Genomic DNA, 20,292 nt, shown 5'->3' with positions numbered 1-20,292 from the left:
TGAAGCCGGGTCTCACTTAAATGTATATAAACTATGTCCGGATCCAGAACCCGACCCATCGTTAGTTAGGTAATCAAAAACCCTTTCCAACGAGTCCACAACATTGAAGATCTGGCAACCCTGTCTCGAGTTATGACCACTTAAGTGATATTTATGTACTTTTTTGAAGCCGGATCTCACTTAAATGTATGTAAACGATGTCTGGATCCACAACCCGACCCATCGTTAGTTAGGTAATCGAAAACCCTTTCCAACGAGTCCACAACATTGAAGATCTGGCAGCCCTGTCTCGAGTTATGACCACTTAAGTGTTATTTGTGTACTTTTTTGAAGCCGGGTCTCACTTAAATGTATATAAACTATGTCCGGATCCAGAACCCGACCCATCGTTAGTTAGGTAATCAAAAACCCTTTCCAACGAGTCCACAACATTGAAGATCTGGCAACCCTGTCTCGAGTTATGACCACTTAAGTGATATTTATGTACTTTTTTGAAGCCGGATCTCACTTAAATGTATGTAAACGATGTCCGGATCCACAACCCGACCCATCGTTGGTTAGGTAATCCAAAACCCTTTCCAACGAGTCCACAACATTGAAGATCTGGCAGCCCTGTCTCGAGTTATGACCACTTAAGTGTTATTTATGTACTTTTTTGAAGCCGGGTCTCACTTAAATGTATATAAACTATGTCCGGATCCAGAACCCGACCCATCGTTAGTTAGGTAATCAAAAACCCTTTCCAACGAGTCCACAATATTGAAGATCTGGCAACCCTGTCTCGAGTTATTACCACTTAAGTGATATTTATGTACTTTTTTGAAGCCGGATCTCACATAAATGTATGTAAACGATGTCCGGATCCAGAACCCGACCCATCGTTGGTTAGGTAATCAAAAACCCTTTCCAACAAGTCCACAACATTGAAGACCTGGCAGCCCTGTCTCGAGTTATGACCACTTAAGTGTTATTTATGTACTTTTTTGAAGCCGGGTCTCACTTAAATGTATATAAACTATGTCCGGATCCAGAACCCGACCCATCGTTAGTTAGGTAATCAAAAACCCTTTCCAACGAGTCCACAACATTGAAGATCTGGCAACCCTGTCTCGAGTTATGACCACTTAAGTGATATTTATGTACTTTTTTGAAGCCGGATCTCACTTAAATGTATGTAAACGATGTCCGGATCCACAACCCGACCCATCGTTGGTTAGGTAATCCAAAACCCTTTCCAACGAGTCCACAACATTGAAGATCTGGCAGCCCTGTCTCGAGTTATGACCACTTAAGTGTTATTTATGTACTTTTTTGAAGCCGGGTCTCACTTAAATGTATATAAACTATGTCCGGATCCAGAACCCGACCCATCGTTAGTTAGGTAATCAAAAACCCTTTCCAACGAGTCCACAACATTGAAGATCTGGCAACCCTGTCTCGAGTTATGACCACTTAAGTGATATTTATGTACTTTTTTGAAGCCGGATCTCACTTAAATGTATGTAAACGATGTCCGGATCCACAACCCGACCCATCGTTGGTTAGGTAATCCAAAACCCTTTCCAACGAGTCCACAACATTGAAGATCTGGCAGCCCTGTCTCGAGTTATGACCACTTAAGTGTTATTTATGTACTTTTTTGAAGCCGGGTCTCACTTAAATGTATATAAACTATGTCCGGATCCAGAACCCGACCCATCGTTAGTTAGGTAATCAAAAACCTTTTCCAACGAGTCCACAACATTGAAGATCTGGCAGCTCTGTCTCGAGTTATGACCACTTAAGTCAGCGACTCTCAACGGGGGTACCGGGCCTACTTGATTTACATGGCAGGGGGTACCAGCCTAGAAGAAGGTTGAGAATCGCTGACTTAAGTGATATTTATGTACTTTTTTGAAGCCGGATTTCACTTAAATGTATATAAACTATGTCCGGATCCAGAACCCGACCCATCGTTAGTTAGGTAATCAAAAACCTTTTCCAACGAGTCCACAACATTGAAGATCTGGCAACCCTGTCTCGAGTTATTACCACTTAAGTGATATTTATGTACTTTTTTGAAGCCGGATCTCACATAAATGTATGTAAACGATGTCCGGATCCAGAACCCGACCCATCGTTGGTTAGGTAATCAAAAACCCTTTCCAACGAGTCCACAACATTGAAGATCTGGCAGCCCTGTCTCGAGTTATGACCACTTAAGTGATATTTATGTACTTTTTTGAAGCCGGATCTCACATAAATGTATGTAAACGATGTCCGGATCCACAACCCGACCCATCGTTAGTTAGGTAATCAAAAACCCTTTCCAACGAGTCCACAACATTGAAGATCTGGCTACCCTGTCTTGAGTAATGACCATTTAAGTGATATTTATGTACTTTTTTGAAGCCGGATCTCACTTAAATGTATGTAAACGATGTCCGGATCCACAACCCGACCCATCGTTGGTTAGGTAATCGAAAACCCTTTCCAACGAGTCCACAACATTGAAGATCTGGCAGCCCTGTCTCGAGTTATGACCACTTAAGTGATATTTATGTACTTTTTTGAAGCCGGATCTCACTTAAATGTATATAAACTATGTCCGGATCCAGAACCCGACCCATCGTTGGTTAGGTAATCGAAAACCCTTTCCAACGAGTCCACAACATTGAAGATCTGGCAGCCCTGTCTCGAGTTATGACCACTTAAGTGATATTTATGTACTTTTTTGAAGCCGGATCTCACATAAATGTATGTAAACGATGTCCGGATCCAGAACCCGACCCATCGTTGGTTAGGTAATTAAAAAACCTTTCCAACGAGTCCACAACATTGAAGATCTGGCAGCCCTGTCTCGAGTTATGACCACTTAAGTGATATTTATGTACTTTTTTGAAGCCGGATCTCACTTAAATGTATATAAACTATGTCCGGATCCACAACCCGACCCATCGTTAGTTAGGTAATCAAAAACCCTTTCCAACGAGTCCACAACATTGAAGATCTGGCTACCCTGTCTTGAGTAATGACCATTTAAGTGATATTTATGTACTTTTTTGAAGCCGGATCTCACTTAAATGTATGTAAACGATGTCCGGATCCACAACCCGACCCATCGTTGGTTAGGTAATCGAAAACCCTTTCCAACGAGTCCACAACATTGAAGATCTGGCAGCCCTGTCTCGAGTTATGACCACTTAAGTGATATTTATGTACTTTTTTGAAGCCGGGTCTCACTTAAATGTATGTAAACTATGTCCGGATCCAGAACCCGACCCATCGTTGGTTAGGTAATCAAAAACCCTTTCCAACGAGTCCACAACATTGAAGATCTGGCAGCCCTGTCTCGAGTTATGACCACTTAAGTGATATTTATGTACTTTTTTGAAGCCGGGTCTCACTTAAATGTATGTAAACAATGTCCGTATCCAGAACCCGACCCATCGTTGGTTAGGTAATTAAAAAACCTTTCCAACGAGTCCACATCATTGAAGATCTGGCAACCCTGTCTCGAGTTATGACCACTTAAGTTATATCTGTGTACTTATTTTTCTGGATTAAAAAGAAATAGTTAAAATACGTGTCCAAACCACTCATATTACTCATTGTTGGTAAAAAGTGAGGAAGGCATCAACCACATAGGTGGATTAAGTTAGTTTTTTTGATTGATTTTTGATGATTTTGACATTTTGAGATCGAGATTTTGAATTAAAGAACCTCAAAAAATTGTAAAAAAAATTCAAACTGTTTTAAAAATGTTTTAAAAAAATTAAAAAAATCCGCTCATGTCAAAGTAACACTAAATTTTCCTTAAACTTGCCCCAACCAACTTTAGGAAACAAGTAAAACTAATTTCCTCACCTGTCTTGTTCCGTGTATCCGTGCGTCACTGTGAGTGTGTGGCCAAAGGTGGTGAACTTTTGCCACTGCAGAACCCACCTTTCCGTAGGATCGAGAAGAACCATGTTTCCAGGAGCCAGCAACACTCAGAGAAACAATGAACGGTGTATAAAATTACAACACACCGTTTTCAACTAAGTATCTCCGCTGTGCCTAGGCGGTAGAACGTACGTGTAACGCTTCAACGGTGTTATTCATGAATTAAATTACAATTAAAGTTTCCACCGGCAACATCATCATCGGCGAGGAAGTTCTTCCAGTCTGAACGTTTAGCAATTTGTGTCCTCTTCATATCGTCCCCCGTAACAAGGTTGTCGCTCATGTTCAGAAATGTCCCCAAGACTTCAGGAAACTGAAATGCATGCAACAAGAGGCACTGTCTATCCACTAACCGGTAATTTTATCCGTTTCTATGCTTTATATAGTAGCAGGAAAAGAATCTGGCTCGGCAGCGAAAGGATGCAACTTGATAAAAAACGGAAATGGAAAAACTGACTGCCCGGAAGCTTCCGATTTGCATATTATAATGAAAATTGAAATCAATATAATTATATTCTCCCTCATTATTTCACTCACGTTTCGCCCATATCGGATCCAGGTAACGCAACGGAAGGTGTTCTGTTCTATTTGCTCACGTAAAGGTACAGGTAAACTCGTGTATGATGATATTTTGATCATTTTTTTTATTTGGCAAAATAAATTGTAAGGGTAAATTTGGGCTTATTATAATATTTTTTTTAAGCATGATTAAAAAATGCAAAAATGACGAATTCACTGTACTACCAGGAAAATGGCTTTCACACGCGCCCAGTTAAATGGTGCTGCAAAGCCGGAGATATTTATGAGAGTCTGGGCTTGGTCGGGCCCGGCCTTTCCTGAGAAAATTGTGCTGCCCCGTAATCCACGCGAAAGGGTTCAATCCGAGCACGTTTACGGAAGATTAAATTAACTTTGTGTCGCGATTGGGGTATGCAATTTTGCTAAGAAAGTTTACCAAGCTGCATCAAGTTTTTGTTTTAATTTCTACAGGTTTTCCGGTAAACTGACATTTTTGGAACAAACATTTTCATATTTAAAATGACACTAACTATCCGCAAATTTATTTTATCCACTGATTTTTCAACCAATTTTTGTTCTTCAAAAAGCAACAAAAATTATTGCAAATTTGTATAGCAATCTATCACCTTTACAACGCTGTTTAGGGTTTGATTGTCAAAAGATATACCACTTTAAAGACAACCATAAAAAAAGCAAAAAATTGAAAAAGTGACTGTAAAAACATGAACAAATTAGAAAGGCAAAATGTAATAATAGGAGGTGGTTGAGTAGATCAAATAAAATCAAAAATAAACTTAAACTAAACAAGATTAATGCAAAAAAAATACAAAAAAAACATAAAACAAGAGAACAAGAGAAAAAACAAAATATTGCTCAAAATGGCATCCTATCCAAATAAAAAAAAATTGAAAAAAGTTGGGCAGAAGAGGGTTAATTGCCTTATTAAGAATTAAAAACAAAAGATTTACCACACATATTTTTCAGCAAGATTAGATTAGATTAGATTAGAAAAAAACACTGAAAAAGTTTTAAAAACTCTGCCATTTTTCGGTACTCGACTGTAAAAAATTTTGGAACATTCTTACCTCAAACGCCAAAAATATTGACCAAATAAGGTCTGCAAACCATTAAATGGGAGAGGAGCTTTTCGTAAATCTGCTCCTTTCGTCACGCAAAGAAATGCAAAAACTCAAATTTCAACCAATTTGTTCAGTTCAAGGAGCAAAGATTCGTTATTCAAATTGTGATAAGGTGTAGAAGAGCAAAAGTTAAAAAAAATAAGCTGGTAAAACTGTAGCGATTGTCTTGTTGTGCCTTTTAAAAGTCCAGTTTTACGATGTTGACCCGTCACGCTACATTTTCATTTCAGGGAAGCACAGGTACAGTATTGTGCAATGTACATGACGTTGCTTTGTAGGAAAACCAATTATCTTTCCAAATGTGTTAAAACATTGGGGGGTTTCTTCTTTTATTTTGCCACTACAGCCAAAACACTAAAAAAGACATGGGATTTCTTTGAAAAGGAGCCGAAGAATCGGTCTTCTACGTTTTTTATCCTAATTTATGTTGACGCACTTTGTTGCGTCTGAAATTATATCAAAAAACTTACATAATCCACCTATATGTTTGGCGTTTTCCTCATAAATCATAAGTTGGTCACACACAAAACAGAAAAAATAACCAAAGTAAGAGAATGTCGCAATTAAATTCATGCAAAAAAAAAAACAAAATCGATTACAAGATCAATGTGTTTCTTAAAAAGCTTTAAAACAAAAAAAATCGAGGGATTTGTTTTTAAGAAACATATTTTTTTTGATTGTCTTTGTTTTTGAAGAAAATTTATGGATTCGTAAAACATTTGCTAAGCAATACAGAACTTTCCAACCAAAAAATTCTTTACCAAACCGGAAGTGGATTTTATTTGTATTTTTTTATTTGGCTCAAAGTCTGTGGGGGCCTTCTTCATGACCAAAGAAGCCAGAAGAGTCTAAATATAATTTTGGCAGCTGTCCATACTAAAATGGTACGTAAATATTCGAAAATTTGTAACTTTGAATGTATATTCTGATCAATTTGGTGTCTTTGGCAATGTTGTTGGTGTTGATGAGGACTGTTCAGAAAAAATAGGTACACGGAGTGAAAATATTGCCGATTTTTCGATTAACTTTTTTTCACAAAAACTTAATTTCTCAAAATCCGTATTTTTGATTATCATGATTTTTTTGATATTCTGAAGGGGACCAAAACCCGCAACTTTTGAGCCATAGATAAGTATGGTCAAAAAATTTGCCGCCGAGCTTTGAGATTTTGAAAAAAAAATCATACAATTTTTTTCCTCATTTCAAAAGGGCAAAACATTCAATATTACGTCCTTTTTAAAAGTTAATATTTATTAATAAACAAAAAGAAATGCATTCGAGAAGATCGGGAAATTTCACGAATTTTTCATTATTTAATATCAATACCTAATACTTTGCCAAAGGCACCAAATTGATCAGAAAATTCCTTTAAAAGTTACAGATTTTCGAATATGTACATACCATTTATGAACAGCTGGCAAAATTGTTTGGGGGAACCAATGACACAAAATAGCTTGGTGATATTGGGTCTGGGGTGTAAGATTGGGTCATACAACTAAACTGAAATTTGAATGACCCAATCTCACCCCAGACCCAATGTCACCCCTGATGACGGAACGCCATTGGATTCTACGTGAAAAAAAAACTTCCGATTTGCTCACCCAAAAGTTCACTTATTGTTAAGGAAAATGCATATGCAATAATGAGCTTTTTCAAATATCTTAAAAAAACCAACTGTCACCAAACTTGGGATTCTTTGTTTTTGAGGCAAAACAACCCCCAGGCCAAATAGAAGCAGATTTGGTAAAGGTCGATCGAATTGGATGCGTGATCACATGGGAAGGGATGAGGGGATGATATGAAACACTATCAAAACTTATCAAAATACCAACCTGAATTCATGAAAATATTGTTTTTCCTTAAAATTTCCGTTTTGTACCGATCTGGTCCGAAAATTCAAAGTTTGTAAACATCACTTCGAAATTTTACCGATAAACAGGAATGAAACACCTTAATGTGTTGTTAGGAGTGAGAGTTCACGGTCTAAACAAATAACGTCATGATTCGAAATCCGGACACTTAGTAGCATATCATTTTCGTTAGAGCTGACAAAAAATCATGTAATAAGTTGGAAATGAAGAAATATCATCAGGATGTAGTATTAACAGTCAGTTTTAAGAGAATGCATGCAAAATATGTCTTTTCTAACAATTTTTCATCAGAATTTGAAAATTAAAATGACTTGTTGTGCTTCGAATCCCGGACACTGATAAAAGCTGATTCGAAATCCGGACACTTTTGCTTCGAATTCCGGACACTCGTTTTTGCTAATGAATCGCACAAATTTGGACTGAAATGTTAGTGAATGGCATTCTTTAGGTCTCAAATAAGCTGTTAACATCAAAACAATCGATATTTTTTATAAAAATTTGCTAGAATTTAAGGAAATCAAAACCATAAATTTCTGCATTGCCTTCCCGGTGCTTCGGACGCCTATGAAATATTTCACGTGAAATGTTTCGCATTTTTTGGTAATCTTATAATTTTATTTTATTTAATTGTTTTGACATTAACTACAGCGTTCAAACAAACTTTAAATGAAAGTTGATGTTAGAATTCATCAAATAACACAGTTTTGACATTCATAATGCGAACTTATATCCAAATAATTGATAAAACAAGATGAGGTGTCCGGATTTCGAAGCGTCCGGGAATTCGAATCATGACGTTATTGTCCCGTTTCCCCTTAAAGCTTCGGTACACGAACATTAATCTTCCTATCAGCTTCCAAATCGAAATTTGACTCTGCTATATTTAAAAGTATAATATGTACCTATCGTTCCCACTCTTCCATTTCAGCGCACAAACAGCTGTACAAGATTTCCAAGGAGCTGCTGTACGCGGTGAAGATCCTCACGGAAAACGCGGAACGTCAGCGGAAACCGAGCTGTAGCTGCGGTGACAAGGTAAGAGATAAGACAAGACGTCACAAATTTCGCGCACACAAATTTAAATATCACTTTCGCTTTTTTTCGGTTGTTGTTCGTAGTTTGCATTGCATATGTAACAGCTTGATCTGTAACAGACTGACAGACTAACGAGGGGGGAGGGTGGGGGCAGCAGAAAAGTAAGAAATGTTCAATTCTTGAGCGCTTCTTTTTTATCTCAATTTCGAATGTTTGAAAAGCAAACGTTACAAACTCAATCTTTGCGGCGATGGGCGTGGAAAATCGATACCGACCCCGCACCGCATGCTTTTTCCGCGAACATTTTGTTTTCCGTTCAACATTGAATTGGCTTTACAGCGTGTACCATAATTTATTCACCGTTTTTACAGACTAATGATTGACAGCTTGGCAGTGTCTTGCGAACCTTCGTGGTGAACGGACACTAGAGCTGCGGTATTTTTTACTACCTAAGCTCAGAGTTATTTCAAACAAAATTCACAGTCTTTTTAAAGACTACCTGAGTTATTTTCCAAAATTCTAAACAGTCTTTTCAAGACTAACCCCACCTGAAATTTTGTTGTATTTTACAAACGAAGCCATCTTTTTAAGAGAACTTTGCTTGCAAAATGCGTCAAAACAAAGGTAAACGCAAATCTTCTGAAGATTTGGTCGTTACGTCGGTGAAGCGTTTGAACGCTAAATCGGCTAACGGAAACAGAAAAAGAAAACAGCCTCATCCGAGGTCTGATTCTGATTCTGAAAGTGAGGTCAATCCTCCAATCCCATTGGCAAACAGTTTCGGTGTTCTATCCGAAACTGTTGACAAGGATCCTTCTCCTCGTACTGAGCCTTCTGCCGTCGAGAAACGAGTAAAGGCTCCGCCAATTGTAGTGACTTCCGTCTCCGATTTGGCCAGCTTTCGAATGCAACTGAAGAATTGCAAGGAAACTTGCAATTTGAAGGTTTCGTTCCAGCTTGGTCGAAGAGGAGAATGTCGCTTGTTGACGGAATCTTTACAAGATCACCAAACTTTTGTTGGTTATTTGAAAAACCACAAACACAATTTCTACACGTATGAGACCAAGAATGCTCGTCCATTCAAGGCGGTTCTAAAAGGTCTCTCCAACGACTTGTCGGTGGATGAGATCAAAAACGAACTTAAGGTGTTGCTTGGCTTTGCCCCATCCCAAGTAATACCAATGAAGAAAAAATCAAACGGGAATATTTCTCGCTTTGGTTTGACTTCACAATTTTATCTGATTCATTTCAACAGAAATGAAATCAACAATTTGAAACTTTTGGACAAAGTACAGTTTTTGTTCCATGTACGGGTAAAGTGGGAGCATTTTAAGAAACATGGCGGTAATGGCCAGAATCTGACCCAGTGCCGGCGTTGCCAGGCATTCGGTCACGGTACTGATCATTGCGCCATGGTTCCAAACAGGCATGCATCCGCTCTAACTCCTCTTTTAGAAGAACTTGTTTGGCATTTCACGTAGAAGATACCCAGCATGTTGTGCCAGTGATTAGAATACGCTAATTACGCTTGTCTTTTAGGCTCCCGAAGACCCTAAGAGATTATTTTGAAACCCAACCGAGATATAGGTTAAGAACTCTTAATTGCACTCAAAGAGCTTTTAAGAAGTTCTTCTTGAGAGCTTAAGAGAACATTTACATGAAAATATAGCTAAAATCGGGTTTTCCAATGAACCAATGTTTTCTACACATTATTCAAGCCAAAAACAAGAGATTTTTACCTAGCAACAAGCATAACATTGCTTTAAACGAAAATGCCATCTAGAACAAGCTGAGTGCCGTTAAAAAGAGCTCATAGTGCCGATGCATGTCTGGTTCCAAAATGCATGGTTTGCGGGGATTCTTCTCACGACAAGGACAATTGTCCCGTGAAAGAAGTCACCCAATTTAAATGTGCAAATTGTGGTGGAAATCACAAATCAAATTTCTGGGATTGCCCCATCAGAAAAAAGGTTTTGGATTCTCGTGCTAAGCATCAGCCGAAATCCAAACCGAAATTTTCTCAAAGTCAGGTTGTACCTGCATCTTTAAATCAAACGTTCGTGCTGTCTCACTCGAACAATGCTAGAAATACCCCTACCGTGGAAAAGTTAGGTAACACTAATGGTATTTCTTATGCCAACGTCGTTTCGGGTTCGGGTTCATCCACGAATTTTAAATCCTCTACCAATCTTCAAATTGGGCAGGTACCTCAAATTTCATTTGAAAATGTTTCTGCTGGCAACGCTTTGGGATCTTCTGATCTCGGCGATGTTACGTTTGAAAAAATGACTTTTTTGCAAAACTCACTGTTTGGTTTGATTCAAACAATGAGTAATGCTACAATATTATGAATTTTAATGCTCGCTCTTTAAAAGCGAAAGAAAATGAATTTTTCAACTTTTTACGAGTTCATAACGTGCATGTTGCTGTTATAACCGAAACATTTTTAAAAACTGGCACTTATTTGAAAAGTGATCCAGATTATAAAGTTATAACCAATAACCGAATGAATCGAAATGGCGGTGGAGTTGCAATAGTTATCCACCGTAGTATGACTTATAGCACGTTACGTGACTTTAAGTTAAAAGTTATTGAAAGTTTGGGCATTGAACTTGAAACTTCTTTTGGGAAAATTATGATTGCAGCTGCATATTTGCCATTCCAATGCACTGGGGAAAATAAAAATTATTTCAAAGGGGATTTGAATAAACTTACTCGGCATAGATCTCGATTTTTGATCATCGGTGATTTTAATGCCAAACACCAATCTTGGAATAATTCAAAAGTAAATTCCAATGGTAAAATTCTATTCAGAGATTGCACTTCTGGTCTTTATTCGGTTTTATACCCGAATGGGCCAACTTGTTTTTCTTCTGTTAGAAATCCATCAACAATTGATTTGGTTTTGACAAATCAAAGTCAGTATTGTGGTCCTTTAGTGACTCATGCTGATTTTGATTCTGATCACCTTCCAGTAACTTTTTCACTTTCTCATGAAGCAGTTACCAGACCCAATAGTTCTGTGTTTAATTACCACAAAGCTAATTGGAACAGGTATCAGCATCATATTGAGAACAATTTAAATCATGACTTTGTTTTAGAAACCAAAGCTGATATTGATTCAGCCTTGGAATCTTTAACTAATGCAATTTTGGATGCTAGGAATATTGCAATTCCTAAAGTCCAAGTCAAATTTGATTCTCCCATTATTGATGACGATCTTCAGCTTCTGATTCGTCTGAAAAATGTTCGTCGAAGACAGTATCAACGTTCTCGTGATCCTGCACTGAAGCGAATTCAAAAAGATTTGCAAAAGGTTATTGACCACAGATTCACTCTCCTGCGAAATGAAAAGTTCGCAAGAGATGTCGAACAAATTAAACCTTATTCCAAACCTTTTTGGAAACTTTCAAAGGTTCTTAAGAAACCTCAAAAACCAATCCCTTCTTTAAAAGATGGTGATAATATTCTTTTAACTAATGGGGAGAAAGCTCAAAAACTTGCTCAGCAGTTTGAGAGTGCTCATAATTTCAACTTAAATGTTTTGAGTCCTATTGAAGATCAAATTTCAATAGAATTTCAGAATATTGTTGAACAAGAGTTTTCATCAGATGATGTTTTTAATACGGATCTGAATGAAATAAAATCTATTATCAAAAAATTTAAGAATATGAAAGCCCCTGGTGAGGATGGCATTTTTTACATTTTAATTAAAAAATTACCTGAAGCAACTTTAAGTAGCTTGGTCAAAATTTGCAACAAATGTTTTGATTTGGCATATTTTCCCAGTAGTTGGAAAAATGCCAAAGTAGTTCCGATTTTGAAACCGGATAAAAATCCTGCTGAAGCCTCAAGCTATCGGCCCATTAGTTTGCTTTCATCTATTAGTAAATTATTCGAAAGAATAATTCTTAATAGAATGATGACACACATTAATGAAAATTCAATTTTCGCTGATGAGCAGTTTGGATTTCGCCTTGGGCATTCAACTACTCATCAGTTGTTGAGAGTTTCAAATTTAATTCGAAGCAATAAATCTGAGGGCTATTCTGCTGGCGCTGCTCTTCTAGACATAGAAAAAGCATTTGACAGTGTTTGGCATAAAGGTTTGATTGCGAAATTGAAAAGGTTTAATTTTCCGATTTATATCGTGAAAATTATCCAAAATTATTTGACGGATCGTACTCTGCAGGTATGTTATCAGAACAGCAAATCTGATCAACTACCTGTACGTGCTGGCGTCCCTCAAGGGAGCATTTTGGGTCCAATTTTATACAATATTTTTACTTCTGACTTGCCTGATTTGCCCCCAGGATGTCAGAAATCACTTTTTGCTGATGATACAAGCATCTCCGCCAAAGGTAGAAGCCTTCGTGTCATCACAAGAAGATTACAAAAAAGCTTGGATATTTTCAATTCTTATTTGAAAGAATGGAAAATTACTCCAAATGCTGCAAAAACTCAACTTATTATTTTCCCTCACAAACCAAGGGCTGATTTTCTTAAACCAAAAAGTCATCACATTATAAAGATGAATGAGGTAAATTTAAAGTGGGAGGATCAAGTGAAATATCTTGGACTTGCTTTTGACAAAAACCTTACTTACAAGGATCACATTGAAAGTATCCAGGTTAAATGTAACAAATATATTAAATGTTTGTATCCACTTATAAACAGGAATTCTAGACTTTGTCTCAAGAATAAACTGTTAATTTATAAACAAATTTTCAGACCTGCCATGCTTTATGCTGTGCCGATCTGGACAAGCTGTTGTTTAACCAGGAAGAAAAAACTGCAGAGGATTCAGAACAAAATTCTGAAAATGATTCTGAAACTTCCTCCCTGGTTCAGCACCAGTGAACTTCATCAATTAGCCGAAGTTGACACTTTGGATGTTATGTCCAATAAGATAATTGATGCATTTCGACAAAAATCATTGCAGTCTTCAGCTGCATTGATCCGCTCTTTATATAGTTTATAAGTTAGTTTTAAGGTATCCCTTTTCCCTTTTGTACATGTAGGACCTCCTACATTTGAAATCACTGAATGGCGAAAGCTAAATATTTCATGAATAAATGAAAGTTGCTAGTATTTAAAATTGAGGTGAAAAGTCATCGATTGTGATTGGACACTCAATAATATTTTAACTGAATGAATGTACATGGAAAAGAAAAACTGAATAAATATAAATAAAAAAAAAAAAAAAAAAAATTACAGCTTGGCTTGCGGTTTATTCTTTCTTTCTTGTTCCAATCATGCCATAGGCATTTTGAATTTTAGACTTTTCAGTTTTTTAACTCAGATGATTTTTGAAAATCAGTAAAATATACTAAAAATCTACGAGTAGATTTGCAATTTGTAGATATTTTTAAGCTTTTTTTAACCCAAATTACATCCAAAAACTTCCGATTGGCCCAAATTGGATATTACAACCTATTCAAAATTGCAAATGAATTTTCAATTTGGGAAAACAAGTTGTACAACATTTTTGTAAAGATGGCAAGGTGGGTTTAAATATTTTATTTAGTTTCAAAATTTTAGCTTTAAAAATATGACTCTCCCGGTTCAGACTGCAGTCCCAGTTCATCCCAGTTAACGATGAGTTTTCCGAGTTTTCCAAATTTTATTTGAGTTGAAACCGTGATACTCCGGTGTGGTTACCTCGGAACATCCAAAAACCAGCTAGTCTGCCAAAACGGTTACAAACCCACATTCTAAGGACCTTGGCCACAGGGCGCTATAAATAACCTTTCTCTCTTTCCTCTATCACAAACACACACACAAATGAAACGTGTACACACAAATAAACATGTGAGAGGCATTAGGCACACGAAACAAAGCGCGAAATCATAAGCCATAAATCGTGAAACATATTTGCGCTGAACCAAATTTCGTGTTATTTTCCATTTTTCCTCCGCTAGAGTGGTGGTGGTGAGTTCAGCAAGGCACGTCGGTATGGGTGTGTGTGTGTGTGGGTTGGCCGCGCGTACCACCTGTTTTCAATGTGCTAGACGACGGGTTTTCCGGCTCCCGCCAGGGAAAGCCAGTTTTGTACCTTCAACTAAACACATCAATCAATATCATCCTCAGGCTGCTTGTAAAAGGAGGAGGGGAAGTTTGGAGCTTGGTGGAAAAGTCTTCATGCTACCGCAATTGAACATAAATAATTTTTGTCCCGGCAAAACATTCCGCAAGAAGAGTGTGTTCTTGGCTTTTGCAGCAGGGATTTCGAAATTGAAAAATGAGACAAAGTGTCTAGGGATGAGGATTCACCTAGATTTGTGAGCCGGGTGTAATTTGAGGGATTTGGGCGAGCTAACGAGGGAACAAATTGATACAAATGCAATGGTTTTGATGGATTTTAGGTCTTGCAATCAAGATGTGGGTTATTAAGGTAGAGGGTTGGACTTTATGGTAACAGACACTGGTGTTGGACACTATGGCGAAGAGTTCAGTTAATGGACATTTGGGTTGGTCCTTGACTAAAACAATAAATTTAAGAGCTTAAAAGATGTTAGACCTTAAGGTACAGGGCCCTATTACTGGACACTAGAATAAAAAGCTCTAGTGTTGGATATTTTGGTAAAGAGCCAAGTAAAAACCCACCTGCTAGGTGGAAGTAACTGGAAAAGTTCAAGTTGTGTTGTTGTCAAAAGGTCAGGATTTGTCATAGGAACACCTAGATTAGCTGTTATAATAACACTAAATAATAACAGAGATTTGTTTGAAAAATAATTAATTATGTTATAAAAAATATATTTTACAAGATAATCCAATAACACAACTAGACTGGTGTAAAATGCATTTTTAAACCCTTTTTTCATCCAAATATTGAAATCTTGGCTTGTAATTTCATATTTTATATTTCCCCACTTTGGTCAGAGTCGAGGGACATAAATTTCAAAAAATATTTGTAACGACCTTACTGGTGAAATTTTTTATATACAGCAATTCCATCCCAAAAGAGCCTAAACCGAAAAAAACCAAAAGTTGCGTCTTTCAATAACAAAAATTTTGATACCCAAACATCTATAGGTCATCGCTGAAATTTTAAAGTTATCGCAGTTTTAGTGGAAAAAGTTGATTTTTTGCCGATTTCGTCATTTTCCCGTTTTTGCGCGTGGCGCGTCGAAAAACTCAGTTTTTATTTTCAAAAAATCATATCTCCAAAACGTACGGTTCGACATCGCCAATTTTTTGATATGGTATGTGAAATTTTCCGAGGAATCCGATAAAAATATTTTCAGACATAGGCTCTTTGGTCCAGACACGGTCAAAACGCCATTTTAAGTTTTCATGCGACTTTTTCAAATGTTAAGCTAGATTTTTGAAACTTTTTACTATTTTTCCCAAATAGCCAAACTCATTATCTTTCTTTTGCGTCTAAGACAGCTCAAATTGGATGAAATGGCGCCGAGATATGATTATTCGAAAATAGAGGTTTTTGCGAAAAATGACGAAAATTACCATTTTTTGAACCACCCTAGCACGATGTAGGTCACCCTAATGGAAAAACAAAAAAAATACGGGTCTAATGATTTTGGCCAAGGAACCCCCAGAAAAAATTTGAGTCCGATCGGAGAACTTTTTTTTCGGTTTAGGCTCTTTTGGGATGGAATTGCTGTATATATAGATTATTGATTTCCTAGGAATTTCCTTCCATTTGAAAAGCGCATAAACTGAAAAAAGTGCTCCGATCGGGGTAAAAAAAAATTCTGGAGGTTTCTTTGCCAATATAATTGGGTCCTAAAATTAAGCTTAGATTTATAATATTTTTGTTCACAGCGATAAAGCTTATTTTTCTGAGTATAATGACCCTTTGAACGACCGCAAAGGTTTTTTAATTCAATTTTTAAAAATAAACTTCACGGCCCTTCTTGACAGAAAAGGTCCTACTTGACAGCTCGTTCCAAGGGGATCATAGTTGATCCATCGAAAAAATGTTGTCTTGTCAATATTTTTTTTTTTTTGGCATTAAAATTAAAAAAGGGATCAGAAATGGTTTTTAATCGTGTTTTTTACCATTGTTCTAATTCTAATCTAATCTAATCAGACCCTAGCGCAGCCAATCTTTCGAAAGGATCCTGGAGAGTGCCTTAGGTTAGATTACGCCTAGCACTCTTCTTGTCATTTATTAACATCTGTAGTGCGCCATTCCATCGGAATGCATTGAAACATCACAAGCGTTAAAGCGGCCAGGCCTACTGCGTAAGACCGTATCGCAGAGACATAATTCGTTTGAAGTGAGTTGAGTTTGAGCACAGAGTGTTCGAACAACAACACAATTCTGAATCGACAGGGGAGGAAGAAGCGTGGAGACACACCACCATACGCTCCGAGATTTGGTTTATTCGTTGGGAGCACCATGCTAAGAAGTTTTGGTACTCCGGGCTCCTCTGGGATGGGACATTGTATTTCCACGAATGCCCTGGACACTATTTGCCGTGGTTATAGCGCTACAACCCGAGCAGACGGAAATAACTTGGGAATATTTTTTTTTTTTTTGATATTTGAAAACACTTGTCCAATAACATATTATGTTATTTATAACAAGATTTGTTATTCGTCGCTATGATTTTTTTGTTATTGGATTGTTATTTTAATAACAGACTAATAACATTTTTAGTTATTCTTCGAATAAATCTTTGTTATTATTTTTTGTTATTTTAACAACTAATCCGATCATCCCAATAACAGTTGGCGGTTTTCTTCAATAACAAAAAATGTTATTCCCAAGTTGTTTTGGCTTTCAACCAATATCAGACCAATAACAAATTGTGTTATGATAAAATAAACTATTATTAAACCCTTATGCAATAATTGATTTTTCAAGAAGATTTTATAACACTTTCTGTTATTATAACAGTAGTCGTGTTTTTTACCATTGTACATAAAAATTGACATAGGGCTTTAGTACCCAATTAGACCCGTTTTTTTATTGGACTTTATAATGACTAGGGTTAGTGAATTTTCACGATTTCGCGGACAGCGTGAAATTCGTGAAATTTAAAGATTTCCGTGAAAACCCGTGAAATTTATCAATTTCTAAAATCATTGCTTAGAAATAACAACATATTAAATATTTCATCAACGAATACTTTTTAAGTAAATTTTATTAGTTTTCAATTGAAAAACCATTTGAAGGATTATTAGCAAAACATACATTAACATAAAATTGTTACAACTTTTACTGAGAAGTGAATACTACGAATACTTAAATAATGTTAACAAAAATCAGTCAAAGTCAAAAAATATTCTCGCAATCATCAAGTTATCACAAGGATGAAATCAACAATCATTTGATAATACCAAAAAGTTTAATTTTTTACAAATGCTTTTTTAACCAAAACTTGTTAAAATTGACTAAACAAGTATTTTGTGATTAGGTTTAAAAAGATCGCGCAATTTTTTTTTTAAATTGAATTGATTTATTTTTAGAAATCATCAAAAAGATTTAATGAATAGTATTTTTTATCTTTAAAAAAACTTTTCAGATTTTTGCTGAGTCCTGTTTAATTTTCACGATATTTGTTTATTTTGGTGAATAGTTTTCTTGGAAGTTAAAAAAAATCACTTTTTTTGTTTGCGCTGTTCTGATTTTGAATAACAATTTGAAGATTTCGTTACAGATTAAACTTTTTTTTGTTTTTGGATTTTTATTTTAGTTTTGGATAAAATAGAAGCAAATTTGCGAAAACTTTTTGACTACATAAGTCGAATATTTATAAAAAGCTTTTCAATAACTGAGAATACGCATGCCCTACATTTCGTTTAAAAATATGTATAGAGCCATCCCATTCATGAATCAATGGGTTTTTTTTTAATTGAGAAAAGTTTTTTTTTGTCACGTTAAAATTTAGTTAAGAATTTTTATCAGCTTATTGAAAGATAATATTATAATTAAGCATAAAAAGTAGTTTTTGTAATTTGTACATCAAATTTTCAGGGTTAATGTAACATTTTTCACGATCCGCGAAATTTCCGTGAAATTTGGTGTTTTGAAAAAAGGGTCCCCGTGAAATTTGCAATTTTTGAGCGTGAAAAATCACTAAGCCTAATAATGACCTATGCCGTGTTAGGGTGGTCCAAAAATTTTGTAATTTTCGTAAATTTAGCAAAAACTACATTTTTCAAGAAAAATTAAAACTTTTAAAAATATGTTCAGGTACAGACACGTTTGCAACGCAATTTTAGGTTTTGATACGACTTTTCAAAATGTTTGGCTGGATTTTCGGTCCTCAAATTATTTTCCCTTGAAATGCCAACTAATTCACGGTGCTCAAAATACCATTATTATGAAAAAAATATGCAATCCGAGATTTTGGTGTCTATCGATTTCTTACACCATGACGATTTCTGAGCAAAAAATGAAAACATTCGCTGATGTAGTTTTCGAGATACAGCCCTTTTGAGATGTTACATCCGATTTTCAATAAAAAAAAAACCAAAACAATCTATACAATTTCAGCGTTTCAAAGAATATGTATTTCGAGATAATGATGAATTTTGCTTCATATAACTGTCAAGTATCTCTGGGCAAAGTTTCAGAAGGTTTGCTGATGTAGTTCTCGAGTTACAATTTTTTCTAAGAAAATCTATATAATCGGCGTGATCTTTTCTAATAAAATTGCTATATATCAATAATAAAAAACAACACAGAAAAAAAAATCGTGGTAATATTACATCTGGGAAGGGGTACATCTTTTATGTCAGAAAAAAGGTGTAATTTTACCTCTGCAAATGTGTAATTTTACCACTTTTCTGGTGTAATGTCACTTTTTCAGTCTAAAATGAGGTAAAATTACATCATAAAAGAGGTAATATTCAACCTTCCAAAATTACAGCTTCCAAATTTACATTATTTTTTTCTGTGAACTTTCAAGTAAAAAAATCGCACTGACACACAATAAAAATGAATTGGCAGGTTGATAATTTGGTTGTTGGAAACCCTAAATAATGTTTAAAAATGCAAATTCAAGCTGATGAAAATTTCACCAGTTCCTGAAATAATATTACCATCATTATTTTTGGATGTGTATTTTAAACCTTTTGCTATATTCAGTTCGCAATACACATAAAGCATTTCAAGCTGAGCTCTTTCGAAAAAACAGAACTCTTCAAAGGAATCCCCACTAACCATAGTAACGACAAGCTTTCAAAAGGGCTGCCCTGTATGTTACATTCGAAGCCTTTTCCGGGAACCAACCATGCGGTACAGGGCCTTTATTTGTAATCGAATCTCGTTCAATGGAAGAAACAAAAAATAGCGAAATAAACAACATGTGCACAGCACACCGGAGGCAGGATGGAAAGTAATTGCTGGAAAAGCTACTCAGTATACGAGAACCACAGAAATTTGAACGTTTCTAACCGTTTCGCTGGAGTGCTAATTTTAGAAGATCAAACGAAAGGCATGTTGCACTGGCCTGTAATTTCGCAGAGTTGTACATTTTCCGTTTAGTGGTGCCTTCTTTGACCAAAAGGGTTGGCTTCTTTGCAATTCGTTACAATTTTCCACAACCAAAGTCAATACAAGCTCAATACATCGAGCGCGCTTCGCGAAGCTCCACCGCCGTCCGTCCATCGATTCTAATGGTACCTTCTAACAAAAATGCTAAAAGTGCTGCAGCAGCTGGTGTTCAATGCAAAAATAAATTTGCCACAAGTAGCGCACAGTTCGAAGTTCCGATCCCTTACGTAATCGGCAACAACCAGCACAACAATTCCAATCCTTTCCGGTTTGCCAACGACTCGGAGTGAGTTGCTGTGAGCTGGAACTGCTGCTGCTCCTGGTATACCTTGTT

The 20,292-nt window shown here is 36.3% G+C and overlaps 2 protein-coding genes across 2 annotated transcripts in view; one reads left to right on the top strand and one right to left on the bottom strand.

Moving 5' to 3' along the window:
• LOC120418991 (glucose transporter type 1) overlaps nucleotides 1-20,292 on the bottom strand; it is a 443,089-nt gene that overhangs the window by 251,086 nt on the left and 171,711 nt on the right. The gene's annotated exons all lie outside the window — the stretch shown is intronic.
• Nucleotides 1-20,292, top strand: part of LOC120418987 (uncharacterized) — a 122,274-nt gene that overhangs the window by 13,905 nt on the left and 88,077 nt on the right. The window contains exon 3 of the mRNA XM_039581533.2: nucleotides 8,382-8,488. Coding sequence (XP_039437467.1) covers nucleotides 8,382-8,488 — 107 coding nt within the window. The remainder of the gene's footprint in view (nucleotides 1-8,381; nucleotides 8,489-20,292) is intronic.

Source organism: Culex pipiens, chromosome 3 (genome assembly GCF_016801865.2).
Source record: "Culex pipiens pallens isolate TS chromosome 3, TS_CPP_V2, whole genome shotgun sequence".
Classification (NCBI taxonomy): domain Eukaryota; kingdom Metazoa; phylum Arthropoda; class Insecta; order Diptera; family Culicidae; genus Culex; species Culex pipiens.
Note: the sequence above shows the minus strand (reverse complement) of the source record. Positions and strands in the feature narration are given on the sequence as shown.